This window comes from Xenopus laevis, chromosome 1S (assembly GCF_017654675.1).
Source record: "Xenopus laevis strain J_2021 chromosome 1S, Xenopus_laevis_v10.1, whole genome shotgun sequence".
In the NCBI taxonomy this organism is placed as follows: domain Eukaryota; kingdom Metazoa; phylum Chordata; class Amphibia; order Anura; family Pipidae; genus Xenopus; species Xenopus laevis.
The window spans coordinates 101,253,752-101,278,568 of record NC_054372.1 but is presented as its reverse complement, the minus strand read 5'-3'; the positions used below and the strand labels follow the sequence as shown (position 1 = coordinate 101,278,568).

Genomic DNA, 24,817 nt, shown 5'->3' with positions numbered 1-24,817 from the left:
ATGGCAAAGGGTCGCTAGCGTTAGCCACTTCGCTCTTTAGTCTTGTCCTGTTGGTTGCATAGGTGGGACTAGAGGTGGCTATGATGGCAACATTAAGTGGTGGAGAGGGGTGACTGTAAATCAGCAGGTGGGAGAGTTTTCGCTTCTGTCCATGGGGCTGGGCCAGATGGAGTTGAAAAGGCAGAATTATAGTCTTCAGGTGTTATTTAATATAAAGCAATAGGTAGATGATTAGGCTGACCATTTTCACATTGACGGGGCACATAGGGAGAGAGAGAGAGAGAGAGAGAGAGAGAAAGAGAGAAGAGATACACTGACATATGGGGAGACATAGGTAAAGAAAGAGTATTAGGGCTCTTACTCACGAGCGGTTGTAGCTGCGCTCCCCTGCGTTCCGTTTTTCTGCGTTCAGCCGCAGGGGAGCGCAGGAATAGACGCATTACATTTTTTCCAATGGAGCTGTACTCACACAGGCGCGTGTAGGCGCAGAACGCAGGTTGAGACGCATCATACTGCATTTTTCCTGCTTTCGGCGCCTACACGCGCCTGTGTGAGTACAGCCCCATTGGAAAAAATATAATGTGTCTATTCCTGCGCTCCCCTGCGGCTGAACGCAGAAAAACGGAACGCAGGGGAGCGCAGCTACAACCGCTCGTGAGTAAGAGCCCTTCGTATATGTGGTCTTAATTAAAGGCTGGTGAGAATGGGACAGGGAGATACTGGAACATGGTAAATGAGGGTTCACTTGCATGTTTGGATGAGCAACAATTGAGAGATGAAGAAATCATGGAGAAGACATGTGGAATGATCACAACAGGCTTTGCCTATGGAATCACTGCTGGGTCAAACTGCTGGGTCAAACTTCAGTCACAGTCCCTCGCTTTTGATGGAATTTAAGGGGAGTCAGTCAGGGTGCGTATTACAGAACTGAAGAAGCGTTCAGGTGGATTGAGTGGGGGTTGGAAAGCAGTGAGTAAAAAATGTATGACCTGCTCATCACTACTGGACAGCCAGCCTCAATTATTTGGCCCTTACTCCCATTTTCGGGAAGGAAGTAGTTAGCAGTACTTGTCAGTCAGGGACAGAGTTTCAGGGCAAAAGTTAGGTAGGTCCACCCATAGTGATACCCATTTGACGTGGGCTTCGTGCTGGACTGGTAGGGCCATTTGAAGTTTCCATAAAAATATTTAACATTCAAAATAGGGTTGCCATCTGCTGGGTTTTGAAATTGACAGCCTGGTTTTGAAAAGGGCTGTCTGTGTCAAAAGTACCTGCCTGGTTCTAAATAAGGAAAACTAGGCAGAGTTCTCCTAGATTGACATGGCAATTGCCCTTTGACAATCCTCACAATGTCATCAGCTCAGCCCACACCATCACTGCTCCGCCTTGTGACGTTCCCGGCCCACCACCCTGCCCGGACTTAGCTGCCTCGAAAGGTGGCAACCCTAAATTAAAATAAACATACAGCTTGATACATATACTTTTATTACATGACAATGCTTGTAAGTCAGGAGAAGACATGCTGTGATTGCCCACAGTTTAATAAGTAAGCCCCCAAGAGTCAACCTGTAATGGTGAGTGAGCTAAAGGGGTTATTCTGGCCATATTACAGCAGCATTATTAGTCCCCTGGTACATCTCTGGCCCTTTGAAGAGAGGTTAGTGCAGAGCAAGGTCAAGTAGTATTTATGCCCAAGGCATTAGGCACTAGGTCAGTAACTGCATGACTCCCCTTGGTTTTTCCATCCACTGCCTGTCTTCAGTTTCGGTATGTTTACCCACTCCCCCTGCACTTGCCCCCCATCCATTGCAGCCCAAGCACATGCCTCTCCTGCCTACCCCTAGTTCTTGCCCTGGATTAGTGGGGGGTTAGTGATCATGCAGTCAAGGAGCAAGGCTCAGGTTATTTCCAAAATCCTCCATGATGAAAGGCAACATGGTGTATGTGTTTTAGTGATCTTGTGATATTGTCATGCCTCACGTTTCCAATCTGCCTACACATGTTCCAGCAGCATCTGTCTGTCAATAAGAACAATGCACAATTGCTTTATTTTGAGAGGGATTTACCGAATATGTCTGACCAGCTTAGAAATAGGTGAAATCTAAAGCAGAGTTTGCAGCTTCTTTGCCTGTGTATGGTGCCTTCCAGATTACCTCCCCAACAGATATTGTGATCATTTCTAATTGTTGTGTTATTACTGGTCCTTTAAACTGTCACGCTACCCATTGTGTTCCTGTAGTATTGTGCTCAGTAAGAAAGAATAGTATATACTTTGTTTACGAAGTTGCCCCACGAGGAAACTTCGGGCGACTTTGGAAAATGAAGAGCCGCATATGCCTTCCCCCAGGCGATTTTCACTTTAGCTGGCAGAGGACAGGGGGAAAGCAGTTCGGGGAGATAGTTGCCCCGAAGAAGGAGATTTGTCGCAGGGGTGACTAATCTCCCCTAATCTGCTTGTATGGCCAGACCCTAAATGTCAGAAGATAAATTCAGGAGAGAGCCTGGGATAAAAGATAAGCAATAATGGTAATAAATACTACTATAAAAATCTAATTTCACAATCTATCACTATTGTGGTTGCTGGGGTCACCGATCCTAGTAACAGAAATGCATTATAAATTCCAGCTTTGATGTGCAAAATATAAAAACTGATATCGTAAAAAAACAGCAATGTTACTTAAATGGACCCTATTTGATTCTTACAACATACTGAACACTTTGAAGATAAATGATTATCTTTTATTATGATGCTAAAAGTTAATCAAACTGTAAAGTAAAAGGTGGGTGAAGAAGGTTCAGTGGTGTTTGGACAATAACATTTGGGTAAATGTGTGATCAATTTTCTTGTTTATCATCAGTCAAGAGAGAAAGAAGATTAGGGTTCCGAAGCAAATTCACTTTTAAGAAGCTGACTGTGGGACCTTTTATGTTTTCAGATGTAAAGTCTACATACACACATTAAGATATTAATTTATACAGTCACATAATTACAGGGCCGTATTTATAAATAGGCAGTCGAGGACCTTTGCGAAGGGTGGCAGCTTTTGGGGGGAGGCTATTGGGTGCCAATTGTATATAATAGATTTATTTAAAAAATAAAAATCCCCCAAGCCACTGCCAGACAGTTCCTACATAAATCCGTTGATGGAGCTGAGGGGGGAAGGTGAGGGGTACACATCACAGAAGTGATGTCACTAACAACAGGAAGTGGCGTGACATCACTTCTGCAAACTAGGGGGGTACATTTAGGTCCAGAGCATAGGATGACCCCGGATCTAAATACATTGCTACATACAAACAACTAAATATATACATACCTGTGCTAAATTTACTGTAGGTCTTGAGATAACTGTAGCCTTTGATATTATTTGAGATTAGGGTGGGGGGTTGAAGATAAGATCTGTAGGGGCAGGTTTACTAAAGGGCAAAGTTACTAACGCTGGTGACGATTCGCCAGCTTTACCGTTTTTAGGCACTTCGATTATTTACTAATGGACGCAGGCATAACTTCGCTAGCGAAAGAGACAGATGCTAGTGCTCATTCCCACTCTATCACCAGGCGAATTTTTGCTCTGGCGAATGGACATTACGCAGCAAATTCACTAAGATGTGGATTTTACTGAACGTTACCTCTTTCACCAGACTTGCTTTCGTCAGCTCAGACCAGGCGAAGTGCATTGGAGTGCATAGATCTTCCTCAATCTTTTAGTGGAAAAAGCTCCAAAAAACGATGGCGTCTTTTCCTTTTTTCAGATGCAAAAGTCCTTGGGGGTAACCGTTTAGCAAATTAGCAATGTCCTAGCGAATTTACACCTGGTGAAGGGGTGCGATGGCTGCGAAGCAGTCGCTGGCAAATTTCACCGGGTAGTAAATTTGCCCCGTAGAATACAATGGGGCAAACTTACTAACCTGTGAAAAATTGCCAGCGACTGCTTCGCAGGTATCACAACACTTCACCAGGCATAAATAAATCAACGTTAGTAAATTGGCGAAGTTCCTAAAAATGGTAATGCTGGTGAATCGTCATCAGCGTTAGTCGTCACTTCACCCTTTAGTAAATCTGCCCCAATCTGTTATCTGCTTTGTAACCTGTGCATTTTCTCCTTTTTCTTTCAACATTTTTTTATTTATCATAATCACATTGCAGATTAACAATAAATCCAAACATTTTTCATTTTGCTATATTGAAGTCCCCCTAAGTGACAGGGGGTATGTGCAAGATATATACATTCACTATAATCACTTCAAAGCTGAAGTTTGTATATTGTTACAATTGGTTGCAGTCATGTCAGAAATAAGTTATTGTTATGTTTATTACAATAAAAAAAAAAGAAAAAAACACGAAACAATAATCAAGAATAAAAATAATAAAAAGGAACTTTCGAAACAAACTGGCCGTCTCCTGTGTTTCCTGTCACATTTCACTATTTATTTTCGCAATTCTCCTGTGGGTACCCAAAAATTAGCTATATAATGATTGGGTCCTCTTTCCCATTATTGTCCCCATTTTTGCAATATTCTTCCTCTCTCAGATTCCCATCAAGTCACACTACAAAACAAGCCACCTGTTTTACCCATTTTGTATTTCAGTATATCTAATCCAGGGTGTCCATATTGTGATATATTTATTATATGTATCAGATGCAATACTTAAAAGCCTTTCATTCACCATTATCCAGTTCATCCTGATTCTGAATAGGACAATAGGGAGCGAGCATTTTTTCCAGGAAGCCGCTATTGTTTGTTTCGCAGCGATGAATATAAACTGGATCAATTTTCTATGTGCCTTATTTGAAATAGGAGGTGACTTATTAAGCAAAGCATGAATGGGATCCTTTCGGAGATTTTCCCCCATGATAGAGTCAATAAGCGTGTATATCCGTGACCAAAATCGAACAGTTACTCTGCATTGCCACCAAATATGTAACATTGAGCCTTCGGCCCCACAATTACGAAAGCAAAGTGAACTGACAGTTGGGTAAAATTTATGCAGTTTGAGGGGAACCATGTACCATCCCGATACCACTTTGTATAATGTTTCCTGCGCCAAAATGTTAATTGAGCTCTTGGCTGTATTTTCCCAAATCTGTTGGCACGTATTAGCGTCTAAAGATACCTTCATTTCTTTTTCCCAGTTCTTGATATATGATGGTATTGGCGGCACTGCAGAGTTCAATATTTCTTTATACAAGGTGGAAATTACCCCTTTGCTATGGGGAAATTTGATACATAGGGTTTCCCAAGCTGTCAGTGATAGTGTATTGTCACATCCCTTTAATCTGGTTACGAGAAAGTGATATATCTGTAGGTATCTAAAATGTTCTGAAACAGGAAGGTTATAGCGTGAGAGCAATGTCTCCCATTCTTTTATACCTACAAGTCCTATGAAATGATAAACGTACATCAGACTACATGTCGTCCACTGCCGAAAGTCTCTAAGACTTAGGCCTGGTTGGAAAGAAGGATTGCCCATGATGGGCATTGCTGGGAGATGCAAGGAACCCAATTTTGTTTTTTGGGTAACCGAATCCCAGATAGCTAATGCAATTCTCAGGACTGGGGAATAAGATGCCGGTCTATCCTGTCTTGGTATCCAAAGTAACGTCGCCGGATTAATTGGTTTCAACCATTCTGCTTCTATTTGGGCCCATAACGGGGGTATGGGTCGATAAAAGTGTATTAATGGCATGATTTGAGAGGCCTGGTAATAATAATACAAGTTTGGGACACTGAGACCCCCTTTTTGTTTGGGAGCTGACAGAGTTGCTAGTGATATACGTGATTTTTTTCCCGCCCATATAAATTTAGTTATCTTCCCTTGTATTTTTGTTATAACAAACTTAGGAATCTCAATAGGTAAAACCCTAAAAAAATATAATATTTTGGGTAGTATTACCATCTTAACTGCGTTGATTCTTCCAAACCAAGAAATTTGTAGTTTAGTCCAGGATGTAAGTGTGTTCTCAATCTCCTTCCATAGTTGGGGATAGTTGGCTTGATAAAACCCTTCTAGTTTAGGTGTTATATTCACTCCTAAGTAATGTAATGATTTTTCTCGCCATTGCAAATCAAAGTTGACTTGAATCAGTTTTTTATCAGTATGTGTTACATTAACAGGAAGTGCTTCCGATTTGGTTGGGTTGATCTTTAGGCCTGATATAGTTGCAAATTTGTTAAGAATGTCAAATAAATAGGGAAGTGACGACAATGGTTTGGTTAATGTTAATAACATATCGTCCGCAAATAACATCTGTTTATGCATTTGCGTGCCTATTGTTATTCCCGTCACGTTTGTGTCTTGTCGAATCATTGCCGCTAAAGGCTCGATTGCAAGAACAAATAACAGTGGCGAAAGGGGACAACCCTGCCTGGTCCCCCTGTAGAGGGAGATATGGTCTGAAGTGAAGGAGCCCCACTTTAGGAAGGCTTGTGGATGATTGTATAGTGCTTTAATAGTGCATTTTCTCCTTTTTCAATTAAATATCTGACCCCATAGCTACACAGCAGCTTGTTCATACAAACTATAGAAGGGTTTCTGAAGCAAATACACCTGTTTTACCGGTGCAGTGCAACAGTACAATATATTAATTACTTTAAAGCACTTTTATAATGTAATTTAAAAAAGTCTATAAAAAATGTAAACAGTCTATAGCCGTACTCAAGCTATTCGTGATGGCACACAGAGCCACTTTATCACAACTAGAGAAGAAGATGACATTATTGAGTGTTAGAGAGAGACACAGAGAGACTGGATATATATTCTTGAAACAGAGGTCTGAAACATATCTGTTTTGTTGTGATTCTTAAGTGCAGATACAGTAACAGTCATATGCCGATACATTCAATCGTTTGGTGACATCAGCCAACAAGCAGATATTTGCCACAGTTGCCCATCCATGTGGTGGACCAAATCATGAGAAACCAATACTTTTGTAAGAAGATCAGATCATAATCAAAACCAATGCAGAATCCTCTGTCTCTTATTTGTTGGACAGACCATCAGTTTGTCCAAGAAGTAATAACCCAGTCTGGAGTCAGTTACTTATATCAGCCCATTTATGGCCAGCTTTAGACTAGGACATATAGGCAGGGCTAGATTTACATAGCAGGCGCCCCTAGGCCCATTGTTGTTAGTCGCCCCTGTTCCTCCCTTTTATTTGTGCAAATTTTCATCAATGAGCAATGGGGATTGGCACACAGGAAATGTAAAAAACTATTGTATCTAATGAGGATCTCCAGTGTTTCTGAACCAATATGGGTGTGGTTGGTCAGCATGCCACCCCTAAAATCATGCTGCCCTAGGCCCAGGCCTTGGTGGCCGTTCCACAAATCCAGGCCTGCATATTTATCTGGTTGGACTTTTTCGTGCAGAAACTGAAATTTTTCATGGAAGAAAAACTCAAATGTTTTGAGATTTATTATATGTTAAATAACCTTAAATAGGCAAAACGTTATACAGCACTTTATTTAGGAGTATACTGTCAATATCATAATAATAAGAAATACACACATAAAGGGATGTAAACAAGCTCAGTTTTATTATCACACTTTGCAGATCTCTGATTTTGGTTTGATGGCATCCACAAGAATGAAGTTGGGAAGGAAAGGCTGCCAGTATGCAGGAAGGATCCTGGAAAAGTCTGTCTGTCTGGCATTCTCCATGGGAGAGATAATTCTGCAGTCCTGGAGAAGGGTTAACATGACAGATAACTGTGCTGTTCTTACATCATTGTATACATAGATATTTCAAAGTGGTGAATTAATTACTTGCCTCATCATTGTGGTCTATTTTCTCCTTGGTCCTTTTTTTATGTTGGGTCTCAAGGCCTCTGCCCTTCCTTGTTTGAGGCCCTGAAAAACAAGGAATTGTAAAACAGGCCCAAAGAATAATTTAATAACAGAGTGTTATTACATTTCAGTTATTAAAATGAAAAAACGGTAAAAGGAGAAGCTGGAAAGAAGGACAGAATAATTAAAGCAACATAAACCTCCTAAATTGCAGTAGATCAGAAAATTTAAATATTTTTATCTGCTAATTCTACAGATCTGTGTTTCAATGTGCTTTGTCTTTATTTTACTTCATGCTGCATCCAACGTTTCGGTTCGGCTTGGGACCTTTATCAAGGTTAAAGTGCATGTGTTGACATTTCCATTTATACAATCCCATTACCCATTTCAAAGAAACATATCAAAACGTTTATGTATCATTTATGCATCAACCAGATGAATTGAAAGGAATTTAACTTTTGAACTCTGCACTTATAAACACATATCAGTGCACCGTTTGTGGGAGACTTTATATGGTTAATTGTTCAGTAATGATCACAGTCACTATTGGCTGTTTCTTTGAAATGGGCAGGGCCGGAACTAGGGGTAGGCAGAGTAGGCACGTGCCTAGGGCGCAAAGCTGGGAGGGCGCCAGGCACGTACCTCCTCTGTCGCCTACCCCAAGTCCGGTACACTTCTCTGCCCGACTCTGCATTTTTTCCTCGCTTCTTTGCTCTTCTGCGCGAACTTCAATTCGCGCATGCGAATTCACGCAGGCGCCTCGACAGCCGGGCCTGCCTAGTGCGCCAGCCCAGCGTGGCCCGGCACTGGAAATGGGTAATGGGATTATATAAATAGATATGTTAACACATGGACTTTTATCCTTATCCTAAATGTTGGATGCAGCATGAAGTAAAATAAAGACAAAGCACATTGAAACACAAATCTGGAGTGCTGGTTCCTCTTCTTGATCAATCAGCAGTATGGTACGTTTTATACAATCTATTTAAAGTTGAAAGCAAAGGCTTGGTTGACTGCTAATGGCAACTGCACTTGTGCAGCAATTAACACCTAGACTAGTAAATGATTCCTCATTTGTGCACATGATAGGGTGAACAAGCATATGCGGATGTTCTCTAGCTATATGGAACAAGAAGGAAGGTAAGTTATATGGATAGTGTGAATGTCTGAGTTACCTTGTAGAAGCCGGTGTGATATCCAGTCATATACCAAGCCATTAGCATACAAGCTAAAACATCTTCATCTTCTTGCTCATCTTCATCATAATCCTCCCATTCTGTGCTAAAGAAAGGAGGTGGCGGAGGAGGAGGGGGTAATGGTGCCGACTGGAGGCAAAGAGTGGGAAAAGGAAAAATAGTCACTAGGAGCTTAGAATGGATTCACAGGCGATGGCAGGGAATGATGAGGTTACGGACGGCAGGTGGTCACATGAAAGATATCACATACCGGAGGCCAGCTTTGCCATGTTGGTAGATGGGCCCTCACAGGAGGAGGAGGTGGGGGCCAAAAACAACCCTACAGTAAATAAAGTAACAGGTAACCAACAAAACTGATACATTCATCATCCATCCAAGTCAATAGGTTCTTTTATTTTTTAATGATTTAAATAACATTACTTTAAAGACTTTTCTTATCTGTATCATTTACCTGCGGAACCAGCCTTTTTAATCTGCCTTATTAACAATTAGTAAGAAGATATGGTACCCTTGGGACACTTACAAAACTGCTACAGACACCCCTGTGGATTGAAGTTATGCCAAATGAAATAATACTACCTAAAATGCCTTTCATCAATACGGTTTGAGTATTGCACTAGTACTTTCACATGAACGTGTTAATGCTCTACACATTTTGAAGTTTCTCCGTAACCTTTTTCTTTCCTTTCCCCTTTTCCATTTTTTTACCTCTCTCCTTTTTTAATTTTTTTTCTCTTTTGTAAAAACATTAAAACATAGAGATTTTTTAAAATAAATAAATAAAAAAAAAAAAAAAAAAAAAAAATATATATATATATATATATATATATATATATATATATATATATATATATATATATATATATATATATATATATATATAGATAGTGAATAAAGTACCCCCTCTTGTAAAATATAAGGATATTATAAGTTACCGAGGAGTTTCATGACCATGTTTTTATACAGGTCATGGAACTCCGAGGTAACTTCTAATATCCTCATATTTTACAACTGGGGGTACTTTATTTATTATAATACACAAATTTCAGTGAGTAATGTGACAGAAATGACATCAGAACTCACCGTTTATAACTGATGACATCAGAACTCACCGTTTATAAGGATATAATTTACAGGATATTCATGGCTTTTGTGTATTATATATATATATATATATATATATATATATATATATATATTTTTTTTTTATTTTTTCAGAATGAACCAGCAACACAGGTTTTTTTCAATAGAAAAGTGTATTTAATAAGTTAGTAAAGCATGTTCCAGCCTTTATAGTACAAGAGTTTGGTATATTGTCTATTTTGTACTTTTTGGCACTGCTCTGTCACTTCAATAGAATGAATCTAAAATCATTTGTAGCTGCCTCACCCTCACTGATATCTCACAGTGACAGACAGAGAGCCTTGACAACTTGTTAATTAGACTTAATCATTTTGATATGGGGAAAGTAAAGCCTACATAACACGTTTAGGTATTTTTCGAAAATGTATTGATTTAGAACAAAAATAAAAGCACTTCCAGAAATGCCTTTTAGTAATGTCAGAACTTTTGGTTGGGGGTAAAAATTGGCATAATAAACCTCTCAAAAACATCAGTTGCAATAGCTGTTAACGTCTTACTTTATCTTGCTATATCCAATTACTGGCATAACACTGCTAATTGTTGGATATATATCGGTATATTTAAAACTGTACACAAAAGGAAGCTCCAATCTTTGTAAATGAATGACAATGAAGATCTTCTTGGAAATAAATAGCACGTTGAACTAAACATTAAGCCTTAAAGGGGTTTTTCACCTTTTAATTAATTTTAGTAAGATGTAAAAAATAATACTCTGAAACAATTTGCAATTGGTTTTAATTTATTATTATTTGCGGTAAGTCGGTTTTTTATTAAGCAGCTCTCCATCTTACAATTTCATTTGGTTCTGATTGCTAGGGTCCAAATTACCATAGCAACCCTGCATGTATTTGAATAAGAGACTGTAAAATAAAAAGGAGAACGCCTTAATAAAAAGTAGCAATGACAAAAAAAAAATTGTAGGTTTACGGAGCATTTGTTGTTTGAAAAGCTGAAAAGAGTCACAAGAAGTAGAAAAAAAATGAAGGTCAACTGAAATGTTGTTCAGAATTAACTTAAAGGTGAACCACCCCTTTAGGCAGAAGGCACATGGAGCACACAGAGATCTCAGCCTGTGTTTCAGTGGCGGAACTACTGGGGGAGCAGGGGGGTGCGAGCAGGCCAGGGCCCCCGGCAGTCCGTTTGCCGATGAAAATGCCTGCAAATGCGGCCGTACGGAGGGGGGCGGGGCACTCTAGGATCGCCACTGCTGTGTTTTTTATATTTTTCTTTCTTGTAGGCTGAGAGAAGTGGACTCCCTTCCCCAGCTCTGTTTATCTACACTGAAAAGGGCAGTCTCCACTTCACTCTACACGTGTAAACACAGAGAGAAGAGGTCGGCCCGAAAACATGAAAGCAGGCATTTTAGGGTTGACCTCCATTCTGCTCCACTGCATATGCCTGGACACAAGAAGCTGCAAAAAAAAAACAGATTAAGAGCAGCAGAGCCAACACTCCATGTGCCCTGGCCCTTAAAGGGGAATTCAACCCCCCCCTAACTAATAAAAACTCCTACCCCCCATAGTCCACCCTCGCACAGGTATTAACACCTGTAAATGCCCCTAAGCCTGTAATTAAACCTCGTTGCAGAGTCAGCGCAGCGGAGCTCACAGGGGCCACCTTCAGCACTACAATATTTCCTTCTTCGGTATGTAAGCGCTGTATCAGCGCATATGCAGTTGGAGCAGTCTTCCGATTCATGATACCTGTAACTGGGCATGGGCCATAAGACCCGAAGCACCAGAAGAAGACCTGAAGATCACCAAAGCACCAGAAGATGGTGACCACGAGCTCCGCTGACTCTGCGAGGGGTAATTACAGGCTTAAGGACATTTACATGTGTTAACACCTTTGTGGGGGGGAGCAGGGATGGGGACTATGGAGGGTAGGGGTTTTTATTATGGGGGGGTTGAATTCTCCTTTAAGGCGTTGTTTTGCATAGTAAATGGATGAAAATAGATCCTTTCTACAAGCAGGAGAATGCAATTTGTGTATAGTATATTAAGTTAATATAAAGAATTGTATTTAAGATTCACTATAGCGCCCATTAAATAAATAGTTCTATACAACAGGCTTACCTTTGGGGGTGGAGGAGGAGGTAGTGAAGGAGGTGGTGGAGGAGGCGGTGGTGGTGGGGGAGGAGGGAAGGTATATATCCAGTCTGATTTTTTTCCTTGTTTCCTCCAATTACGTGAAATATCAGGGGATGAGATGGAACTTCTGCGTGTATACTGCCAATCAGTGTCCTCCTCATCCTGCCAAATAAAATCATTATATGAATCAGCTACCCAGTCCTTCATATGCCACACGGTCTGCAGTTAAGTGTCATCCCAGACACTTTAAAGTTTGTGTTCTGCAAATACCAGCACTAACAACACAACATGCCACAATGTGTCAAGAGAAAATCACGTACGTCTCTATGTGTGACAATGTTAAATAGAACAGTCCGAGAACCAAATCATCTTTAGCATGTCTGCTACCCATGTTCTAAACCTCTGTACCCTTTTTACATTGATGAAAAAATCGTAGGATACTGTTTGTACTGTTTGATACAGTCTTCCCCACAGTCAGCCACAGAGGTTCCTTTCCCTTTTATCATCATGCCTTCTCATGGTTATAGTATTTAGATTTCCTCCACTGACTTTTGAATCAGTGTTCTTCTGTCCACATCAACCCAACAAGTATCCAATTCTGTCTGCTTCCCCTTTAACAATGCTAGAGAAAACTGGTATTATGAACACTTCTGGTCTCAGTCCTTCTCAGTATTGACAATATCAGCACAAAGATTTGATTCCCTCCTTTTGTCAGCCTGACACATTACAGGCACAACACCCCAATTCAGACATGTCAGGCTGTGTACCCCTGAGCTGTCCCGTCCTAGACGTGCAGGACTCGCCTGCTTCTTGCCGCGACTGCGAGGGAGAGCATTGGTTGGGGGCATCAGGTCAGCCAAATTCTGCTCCTCCTCATTCTTATACCCCTCATACACCACCACACAGGTGCCCACCACCTCATCCACTGAGCGAATTATAGCAGAATAGATCTGTCCATCCTCAGACCATTGCACTGAACAACGATCACCAACTTTCCACTGTAGAACAAAGAAAATACAGATGACTGTGCCTGTTAACTAAAAGAAGATATTCATAGATTTTTAGAAAGATAAAGGATAAAGAAGCTGAACAGAGAGGAAGTCAGTAATTTGTCAAAAGCTCTATGTAATCTATAACCAATCTTATCTTGTTTTGTATTAAACATTTGCAAATCACATACATGTTACTAGATGCAAGTAACCTAAAATATCTATTGTGGTGCTCCATAATATAAATTACATAGGTAGCTGTCATGTAAAAATAAAAAAGCTTGAAAAAGACCAGTAGCGGCCTGAAATGTTACTGTTGTCTATGTGTTTGGAATAAAGGCTGTTCACATGAACTGCCACTCTGATAGGTTCATTGTGCCTGGCTAATTTCTACATAAGGTGATTGCCTCTTCTGTCAATATTTGTGATAAAAAAAAAACTAATTGCAAGTCACATGTGCTTACTTTTATAGACAACACAAGTGTTTTTGCCTAAAAAAAATAATAATTCAACCAAAATAAGACCAACTGCACATATGGCAATATTTTGCCAGTCACCTTGTGGCACATCTGGTCTCTTCCTATCATTTCTTGAATCCTTTACACAGACTATTTTCTTATGTAAATTATGCCATAATCAAAGACGAGATCTAAATCACAATTACTTCTGATTTCTCTGCTTGGTTTCCTTACTTTGTCTCTTCCGATAATTTTGATAATTGCAATCTGCTGAAGACTTTAGACTTTAGACCAGAGGTGCCCAAAAGGTAGATGGGGATCTACCAGTAGACCTTTAGCTGGTGATCAGTAGATCTCAAGACACTGTCAACAAACTAGGGATACACCGGATCCATTATTTTGGATTCAGCCAAATCCTTCGCGAAAGATTTGGCCAAATACCGAACCCGACTCCTGATTTGCATATGCAAATTAGGGGTGAGAAGGGGAAAACATTTTTTACTTCCTTGTTTTGTGACAAAAAGTCATGCGATTTCCCTCCCAGCCCCTAATTTGCATATACAAATTAGGATTCGGATTCGGTTTGGCCTGGCAGAAGGATTCGGCAATCTGAATCCTGCTGAAAAAGGCCAAATCCTGGATTCGGTGCATCCCTACAACAAACAGCTTGTCTATATAACCCTCCTGTTTCATGCTTTTCATTCAGATATTTATGTTAAGGTTACATAAGAAATATAGGTTTGTTAAATATAGCAATATAAATTCTTTCATAAATCAATATAATGTTTAAGTAATATTTTCCATGGAACAGAATGCTTACAATACTTTTATGGATGTAGATCATAATGGGAAAACATCACTAAAAGTAGTAAAGTATGGGCACTCCTGCTTTAGACTCCTCTTGCTTGCCTTATCCGAATGATGTCACTTCACAACACATTGCTTATAAATGTGCTCCTAAGCTTGTTAGAATTTCAAAGAGGTAACTTGTAAACGTTTAGTGGCACTGCTTTACCCCTTTAATACATAAGCCCCCTGATTTGCCTTTTTTGACTACTACCTGGTAACATTCAAGGACAAATGTCAAGCAAACATATTTTTTATATTTAATTTTGAAATGTAACATGGGGCTAGACATGTTGCCGTGTTTCCCAAGTGCACCCAGTCATGTGACTTGTGCTCTGATAAACTTCAGTCACTCTTTACTGCTGCACTGCAAGTTGGTGTGATATCACCCCTCTCCCTTTCCCCCCAGCCTATCGACACAAAAATGGGAAGGTAAACCACATAACAGCTCCCGTCACCTGCATTGTCAAAAATGCTCCCATGCCCCCAATTTGTGGTAGATAAAAGGACAGCACTCAATAGTGAAAATCCAAGTCTGGCTAACACAGCTCCTTCAGTTACAATGAGTAGGAGAAACAATAGCCTATCTGAAAGCATTTCCATTATGAAGTGCTGACTCTTTCTGACCAGGCTCAATGACCTGAGATTGCTGCCTACACACCAATATTAACTTAAAAAACGACATTTATTGGTTTAAGAATAAAATGTTAAATGGTAGAATGATTTACATGCAATGTGTACAGTGTAACAAAATAATACCATAAAATCATGACAGAATCGATCTGTCTTGAAATTCACAAACACATTAAGCAGCCAGGTGCCTGCATTTTGTAGACACTGATATTAAGCCAAGCGCTACATCATGCCAACATTTATGAGCCAAAATGGGGGACCTGATGCCTATGCCTTTGGCTACATAATAAGATGCTGAGGAGGGAGGGGAAATGTGAGGAGTGCAGTGCCATCTAGAAAATGCAGAACGGAAAGTGAAAGTGGCAGCTGTCACTTATATATTGCCTCCCTGTCATTTTCAAATTGGTTTATAACAGGCATGGATGTTTTAATAAAAAGGGAATCTTGGTTTCATGTTTAATTTGAAATGGACAGCTTTTCACCTGCTTGTCTGTTTGATCCTATCAATTTTGGATTCCTTCTATAACAACATCAGACATAACATTGAAAACTGCTGACTTCCAAGAGCACATTTAAATGAATGCTTTCCATAGGAATTCAAATAACTGCTACAACAATTGTGGCTTACTTAATTGTATTTTACCCTGCCCTATTGATAAAAATGTGTTATAGGTGCTGAGTTTTTTTATTATTATTATTATTATTATATTATTATTTGTTTTTCTTATACATATAATATACTTGTAATTCTGCATTAACAAAAATATATCAGCACAGGTTAATATTAAGTATGTGCACATTATGTATAAACCCTTGTCATATACAACCTAAAGCATGTTCTGTCTTCTGTCAGCAGTTCTGTCTCCCATGGTGGATATAGTTGCAGTGACTCATGTGAAGGAATAACACATAACTCACCAGTCTTACAGGGGGAGTACTATCCCCACTACTCCCCACTGATACTATTTCATCCAGCTGGTGTCTTTCTGTGTTTCCATAGCCATTATACTGTACCACACATGTCCCAGTCTCTCGTTCAATGGATAAAACTGTTGCTGGATATACACATCCATCCTCTGACCATACAGCACTGCAGGCATCCCCTACTTTCCACTGCAACGCAAAGGATACAAGATTAGAGCTGAGTCATTAGCTGTGGTACAGATTTACATTCGAAAATAACATGACGATCTAATAACAAGATAATGACCTAGTAGGAACAATGAAAAACATTTTTAGCCAAACAGAAGATAAGTGGGTAAAGCCACAGTACATTTGAATGTGTATACATTGCATTTTTTTTTAGAATGTTTAAAGATGCAAAAGTACAGCTGCAAACTAGCGTTTCTGTTTTCTTCTAAAATTAGGCAAACATTATTTTCTATAGTTATGGCTGACTAATATATATCCTCTTAAAGCAGCGAACCAATAATTGCTCTTTAGGAATGGCCAGACAATACAGAGACAACAGAACTAGAGATGGCATTTACTTTAGAATGAAGGGGCCGAGAGGATGAAAGGCAGGAAGGATGAATGAGAGGAGGGGGTGGTTGTGCCTTCTTCTTCTTGTTCCACTTTTCGACCTCTTCTTTTTGTATGTCCTTGTGGCCCTCTCTGTCCCATTCTGCTTCCCGATTTGTTTCCCGCTTGCCATCTTTCTGGGAGTCCACTGCAGCAGAGGCCCCCTCTTGTCTCCTATTCTTGTCACTGCATCTTAGCATGTCCTGTTAATTAGCAGGAAAATTAGTGTTCAGTTGGTTTGATATCAAGTATGTAATTGTAACCAGCTAGAGTGTTACCTGGAAGGATTGTACTGCCTTTTCATAGGATTTAATGAGGGCAGCATCATCCCACTCATCAATATCTTCACTCTGCAGGGAAGAAACCAGAGAAGAGAAGCAATGCAATGTACCCTGAATAACTCTGTAACACAGCTTTCATCTGCTGCTCATAAAAGAAAGATGACAAAAATATAACTCTAACTGCCTCTTACTACACAGCACTGTACTATGGCAAGGATCAGTAATGTTTGGACTTCTAGGTGTGCAGAACTTTATCACTGCATTTAATTGGAGGGAGAATTATAGTTCAGCATCAGCCGAGGAGATATGCAGCAAATGTTACAGCATTAACAGAATGGATGTAAAGGAAATGTTGCTGGCTCTGCTATGGAGTTCACAGCAGTAACATGAAATAAGGATGTAACATTGCTTACTTCCGCTAAGCTAAGGCATGCTCCATAGACAACAAATAAAATTGCACCAGGTGTTGATGTTCGCTTCAGGTTCTATTGTATTGTTGTGTATAAGGAATGGGCCTATTTATTCATATGACTATTATATTGAAATAAAAAAGGAATATGTAATCAACGTATATCTTCAAATGTGCACTCTTTTAAGGAAGAAGATCCAGAGTATCAATATGGCACTTAAATTGTAGGCTTTTCTTGGAAGGGACCTCTTACCTCTTGTCTCTTCTAACATTTATTAAAGTCCGAATTTATCTGTGTATTTTAATAGAAAGTCAGACCAAACTAGAATCCACAATTGGACCTTATTTACTATTAGAAAAATTAAGATTTAAGAGGATGGGGGACAAACACGAAAAAAACCTAGCGAAAATCCAAATTGTACGTTTTTCTCCAAGTTTTCTACGAAAAACCCAAATTTTTCCCTGAAAAAGTCTAATTTTCAAGCTAATTCCAGCGCAGACCAAATAAACATCCAAATAGGACTTATATACAACCTCGGCATATCTGAGATGCCAGATTTAAGGATTCTGACTTTTGCCATTCTCAGGGGTTTTTTCTCCACTAAAAATTTGTATTTTATAGTAAAAAAAAAAAAAAAAACTAGAATTTTTCAAGTTTTTGGCATTCGGACTTTAATAAATAACCCCCTTAAACTTGAATGCAACCAGTTTATTATGTATTAAGTTTAAGGGCTCTTACTGATGAAGCTGCACTCCCCTGCGTTCCGTTTTTCTGCATTCAGTTGCAGGGGAGGGCAGGAATAGACGCATTAAGCTTTTTTCAATGGGGCTGTAATCACACAGGCGCGTGTAGGCACCGAATGCAGGTTGAGACGCAACATGCTGAAATTTTCCTGCGTTCGTCGCCTACATGCACCTCTGTGAGTAAAGCCCCATTGAAAAAAGCTTAATGCGTCTATTCCTGCGGCTGAATGAAGAAAAACGGAACGCAGGGGAGCCCTTAATGTATTAACTCCTGTTGTTCTATAAATGTTTTGTATTACAGTACATTGCTGCATGTACAAGAAATGCTATATGAATAATATAATAAAAAATATACATACATGCATTACAGTTATAGGAATCAGTCATGCATGTTAGGATGTGCCAAGTTGGGGGGGGGCTATTCAGGAGAAAACAGCGGCAGAGGGTACATCAACGGCAATCCGATTGAACATTTTTTACCTATAAAAGTTGCAATAATAAGTTCTTTTTGTTGGAGAAAATGGTGTTCGTGGCATTATACATTACACTAGATAATTATGCAGGTTTGAAGCGGTTACATTCGGGAGAAATAAAAGATTGTAGTTTTATCTCCTTTAACAACCTGCAACTTTATAGTATTATACACAATGTGAACCTTCCTTTTAATCTACAAAGTACTTATCTCTACGCTTACTTCCACTGACATAAACAGATTTTCCCCATAAAAACACTGTGTTTCATTCTGGTTTGACATCACACTGCATGCACGTTTAGTAATCTAATAATCAAGGCTGCAGCAGCAGGTGACTGTGTGTGGGTTGGCTGGATCTCGTTCCCATAAATGGCAAAGATACAAAACGGAACCTGGTGACGTAAGCTCAATGCTTAGAAAGGAAATACAACTAGAGAATAGAATGGGAAAAACTGTATCAGGCAACCTTGTCATTGATAAAAAGATTTGCTCAGATCATGAGTTTATATCTAGCCGAGTGGAAAAATGGAACCCTCTCTCCATTGAATATCTTTAAGGTTTTGACTGGGTCTAATGATTTTTGCAGTATGGATATTGTAAGTGAATGCTTTTAATTGCTGCTTGGGAGAGAACGGTCTATTGTACCCGTACCCGACATTATATTTGCTGTACAGACTAAAGAAGAGGTGGGATTCTGGGAACCATTAGACACTAGATAACATTTACTATTACACATTTTATTATACTTTTACTGTATTCACCAAACAAACTAGAAAACACTGCACTTACCTGGATGCCAACTACTAAATTAGCTTATTATAATCAGTTTTAGCATTTATGTTATTTGTATGGTTTTTTTTATTAGTGCTTCAATTTCCAACCTACAACTCTGTATGCGGTTATCTGGAAGTCAGGGACATTATGAGGGTTCAGTTTTATTGCTAAACTGAATCTTTCTTTTCTCGCCCTCTGTTATTAATTTACCTTGCTGATTCAATGGCTAGCATTAAAAAAAAACAAAGAGCTGCAAAACTATTTTTTTTTTTAATTATTCAATCCCCCCCCCCAACTCTTCTCCAAAACAGTAAGGGTTATATTTATCAAAGAGTGAAGTTAGAGATCACCGCAGTCTGCTAGAGTGAAATTCCGCCACTCTCCATTCATTTCTATGGGATTTTTAAAAGAGTATTTATCAATGGGTAAAAGTGACAGTTCACGCTTTGATAAATACGACTTTCAAAATCCCATAGAAATTAATGGAAAGTGGCAGAATTTCACTCTAGCAGACTGTGATGATCTTTAACTTCTCACTTTGATAAATATACCCCTATGACTAATTGCTAAATGTTTTTGAATAATACTGTCTACAATATACTTAAAAATGGTCTGGTCCCACAAGAGGTTTAGACTAATAGAGCCTATACACCGTTTAGGGAAAACAATACTATTCATTACATAAAATGCTGGTAGCAAACAATATGCAGCCCACATAGGGAGGGAATTCCCAGTGCAAGTGGCCATGTTGAGACATAAAAATGCAAAAGAGTTTGTGTCCCAGCTTCCTCAATATGCACATGCATGAGCGTATAATGAACAAGCTGTGAGTTTCTTAAGTGCATGAGTGTCACCAGATACAGCTGACTGCACCAGGAGCTCCCTCCTGCTATGGGTGGCATATCCCCAATAGGTGTCCTTTAAAAACAGTGTTAATTTCTACTTCACCGTTGTATGATAAAAAGCCAATTTGACAACAAGATTTTTACATCACAATGAAGAACACATTTTATTTCCTTTAGCATTCCAAGATAAATTCTGGTGAGATTTTTTTTGTACAGGCAGTCAGAATTACAGGTGCCTAGAAGCACTGCTGTTACATACCTTATAGATTTCTAATAACAATTTTGGTAGGGAGGAGGTGATGCTAGCTTCTAAAAAGACCACCACACCCGGTAATTATTCTTTTGTTTCCTTGTCCTTTGATGCCACACATACCAATCACAAAAATAAAATAATAAATAATCAACTTATTTTATAAAGGCAAAATATCCACTGAAGTCAATGCAACACATTTGTAAAATTCTATGTAAAAGTGGCAGAGCTAAACAACATTTTTCACTTTCATTTAAGCATCCAGTATGTTTTTTTTTTGTGCTTGGAATCAATATGTATTGTAAAGCACAAGTCATGTTACACTTATCACAGCTTTACAAAATAGAAAAGGTTAGTTGGAACATTTCAAAAGAATACAGAACAATTATGGATAATATAAAATGACCACACTTTTACATTTAAAATATTTGCCCTTTAAAGACAAGGGTCTTGGGCAAATAACATTGGAAATAATGATTAGATATACAGCTTCAAAATGCTGCTATAACCCTTCCTCCAAGCACAGTAGGACTTGTTGCTGGGCAGATCCAGCTGCACTGCTTTCACCCTGTCCTTTTCTGATGGCAGATACATCAGGGGCTGACTGTAAGCTCTTGGGATCAGTGGTTTCTTAATCTACTGTAAGCACCCCCAGTGCTTAATGGCTGTCACACAAGTGCTTTCAGTAATGATTTTTCAGCTGTCATTTAAAAATGCAGCAGGTCTGTCACCCAAGATGACATGTATGTAGACGTATTGGCAGATAGAAACAAATGCACCACAATACCATGCACAGCACAACTGATCCCACATCAGTATACATAAAGAAAAAATTGACAAAACAAACCCCTGTCTCCCCCCCCCCCAAAAAAAGAAAAATACACCATGAATTGAGGTTATAAAAGCAAACACACGTACAAATACGAATATCAATGAATGCATCAGCACGCTAGTATCCATTCTATTTGTCACCTGTGAGCTGTCCTTGTTGTGATAAACAATCTCCCTGTCACAAGCTGCCATCCTCCGGTCAAATCCTTAATCCCATTCCAGCCACCGGTGCACCATCCTCAGACAGCAACCAGTGTGCATCCCCCGTATACAAGGCGCTCTGGGAATTGTAGTCATTTTCTCTCGGTGTAGTTGTACACCGAGGTCGGCTGAGAACTGCATCTCCCATGCTGCTCTGCGTTAGAATAGTCAGTGGGCAGCTAAAAGGATAGAAATGATATGGCAAGCCACAGCGGCACCTACAGCAAGGCCTGCAATGATGCGCTAGAGGAAATTGCAGACTTTCATGGACATTCACTGTCTGAAATCTTCGTTTTCTTTAATAATTGTATATTGTTATTGAGAATGCACAAACAATCCCACTATAAAATGATATGCACATTGAACTGTGTTGTACTCAGTAATAATCATCTCAGTAATTTCTTTTTTTAGCTATGTATGAAAATGAGTGGGCTAATTTGAAAATTCAAACCTCATGGGGGGCAGCTGGGGAGTCTGCTGCATGATATTCAGTCCTCTCCTTATCCCTTTTTTACCACCCACCACAAATAGGGTTGCCACCTTTTCTGGAAAAAAATACCGGCCATCCAATATATATTTATCTTTTTTCCCTATTAATAACATTGCATACCTCCCAACTGTCCCTTTTTCGGAGGGACAGTCCCTCTTTTTACAGCTCAACCTGCAGTCCCTCATTTGTACTGGAAAGTCCCTATTTTCTCTGCACTGAACAGCCAGAAAAAGAAATAACGTTTCTCACTTAATTGGCTTTTAGCAGAGAGCACAGAACAGCTAACAGGTGTAAATAAGATACTTTGTAACAATTTTGAGACACAAAAAAACAGTTTACATAAGGAGAAGTATTTTCAAACTTTCATAACCTGACAAATTTAGTTAAACTGAACATGGTAATTAGGGGGTGTGGCCACAGAAAGGGCGTGGTCAAAACATTTTGCTGTTCTACGTGTGAAAAACATTTTTGTCCCTCTTTTTACTTCCAAAATGTTGGGAGGTATGACATTGGGATCAACCATCATTTTTACCAGCCAGGCCAGTAAAATCCCGGTCAGGTGGCAACTCTAACCACAAATAAACAGTAAGTCACAGGGCCACCTTCTGAAATCTCAAGGTCCCGCACAACAACATTTTCAGGGGCTGCCTCAGAGCGGGCTCCACTAATGGCCAGAGCCCCACATACAAGTAAAAAAAAAAACATTGTTGGCCAGGCCTCTCCCCAAGGTTAGAAAACATTGGTGGCCAGGGCCCCTACAAGTTAAAATAAAATTGGTGCCAGGGCCCCCTACCCATTCAAAGAACATTGGTGGCCAGGGTCCCTCCAAGTTAAAAACATCAGTGACCAGGGTCTCTACAAATTAAAAAAAAACATTGGTGGCCAGAGCAAATAGCACCAGCCCAGAGTATTTCTGTGGAAATTTTTTCAGCACTGTTTTCCTTCCTCGTCTGCAATCTTTTAAAAAAGCCATATTTTTGCATCTAAATTTAGCTTTCATCCTACTGAATATGCAAATCAGGACCAGAATGAAGAGAAGGTGAAAGAAGATGAAGAACATGGTGACAAGGAACTTCTTCAGGTGAAGTCTTTTTAGCTCTGGACAACCTAACACGATAATTTTTTTCACAGATGATGCAATTTTTAAGATTATTTTTTTTTATTAAATATGCAAAGGATTGCATGTTTAGTAAAACGGAGGCGTGAAAAAAAGCGTAAATTTGAATTAGGTCAATCAACTCCAGATATAAAAATTGTCAGTCGTGTTCAGTCTCTCAGACTCTTCTAACAATGTTGCAGGCTCTGATTAAAAGAGAGTAAGAGAGACCTCACCTCTGTTACAATGTTTTAGGAGTCAGACCCTGAGAGATGGAAAGATTCTGCTTTGGGCTGCAATTACATTTATAAATAACATTAAAAAAAAAGAAAAAAACTTTCATTAATGTATAATGGAAAGTTTCTTAGAATTATGTTTTTTTGGGTGGGGGACCTCTTCGGGGTAACATAATTAGCATACTCAATCCAATATTCATGGTGATGTATTATGGTGATTTTATATCATTTACACCTCAAATTTAATTGCCCCAAGGTAATTGGGTTACGGTTATTATATTAATCTTAGGGCTACGTCACCCAGGAAGGACCCTGTTGGGGTTTAAATGCTGTAGATGTAGAAGCATTGCAAAGTTTGGCAATTTAGTAGTCTTGGTAGTCTGCCATATAGCCAATGTTCTGCTGGGGAAAGCCCAGTGTTGGACTGGCATGCCAGGAAAGCCACAAGGAGCATGTGGTGTCTAAAAGATAATTAAATAAAATGAATGAAAGAGAGAGAGATACTCATTACTTGTTACCAGCATATTTTATATAACATCACCTAGCCATTCACCATGGCTCATTTAGTAACTCTGGGCAGCTTTGACCTGGGTAGTAACCTATACCATCCAATCAGTTATTAGTTCAGACACCCACAATATTGAAAACAAAAATTTTGATTGGTTGCCATGGTTTACTGCACTATGGTAAACAAGCCCAAATGTAAACATTTTGGGGGTTCTAGACTTTATTTCCCATTCCACTATTTGGTTACCTAACTGTAAGCAATGATCGGTAAAGAATACATCTTGTGCAAAAGCAGTAAAATGTTACCAGTATGTATTGTATTTGTACACTAGAGGGCAGACTCTAGCTATGCAAAGATGTTTCTTCCTTTTGTGCACTGTCAACTGTTTCTCTTTGCTTGTTTGACAAACGTAAAAACAAACAGTTTATTTTTTAGCAAGGTTGGAACTAGGGATAGGCAGAAGAGGCATGTGCCTGGGGTGCAACTAACTTGCAGTGGGGGTTGCTAGGACTCAATGAACATGCATCTGATGCCTTTTATAACTGCTGTAGCCAGATCTGCCAGGTGGTAATACAGAGCAGGTGAAGGTTTGCAGTGTGAGTCGGGTGGAGTAAGGGGTGTGGAATGCAAGTTGAAGTAGGTGGTGGTGAATGGGTCAGTGTAGGAGCATGTGCCAGCACCTCTTGGCCATGCTTTGCTTTTCACTGCTTAAAGGAAAACTATACCCCCAAACAATGTAGGTCTCTATAAAAATATATTGCATAAAACAGCTTATATATAAAACCATGCTTCGTGTAAACAAATCTTTTTCATAATAATATAATTTTTTAGTAGTATGTGCCATTTGGCACAGTAGTATTTCTGGGCAGGTGATCTCTGATGCTGCATAAAGACCATCACGAAATGGTGGTTCAAGGCAAGAGATGTAAAAGGGCAATATTTACTTAAATATATATTCCAGTTTGGTAAGATTCTTTAAAATGTCACTTGATATGATATCAACTATCTGTTGCTTA

General features: G+C 39.4%; 1 protein-coding gene across 6 annotated transcripts; it reads right to left on the bottom strand.

Moving 5' to 3' along the window:
• Nucleotides 1-7,447: 7,447 nt before the first annotated feature.
• On the bottom strand, nt 7,448-21,591 carry LOC108703718 (survival motor neuron protein). 6 transcript variants are annotated; one of them, XM_041580007.1, is made up of 12 exons: nt 21,412-21,499; nt 20,449-20,544; nt 18,458-18,578; nt 16,943-17,014; nt 16,634-16,867; nt 16,062-16,256; nt 12,985-13,215; nt 12,203-12,379; nt 9,235-9,303; nt 8,964-9,113; nt 7,772-7,851; nt 7,448-7,683 (listed from the first exon to the last, which is right to left on the bottom strand). In XM_041580007.1, the coding sequence occupies exons 3-11, from the start codon at nt 18,461-18,463 to the stop codon at nt 7,786-7,788; spliced, it is 1,200 nt and encodes a 399-aa protein (XP_041435941.1). In that variant the 5' UTR covers nt 18,464-18,578; nt 20,449-20,544; nt 21,412-21,499; the 3' UTR covers nt 7,448-7,683; nt 7,772-7,785. The 6 variants fall into 6 exon arrangements, with proteins under 6 accessions (XP_041435941.1, XP_018095402.1, XP_018095403.1 ...); XM_018239913.2 differs by lacking the exon at nt 20,449-20,544 and having other exon boundaries at nt 21,412-21,591; XM_018239914.2 differs by lacking the exon at nt 18,458-18,578.
• Between the last annotated feature and the right edge of the window lie 3,226 nt (nt 21,592-24,817).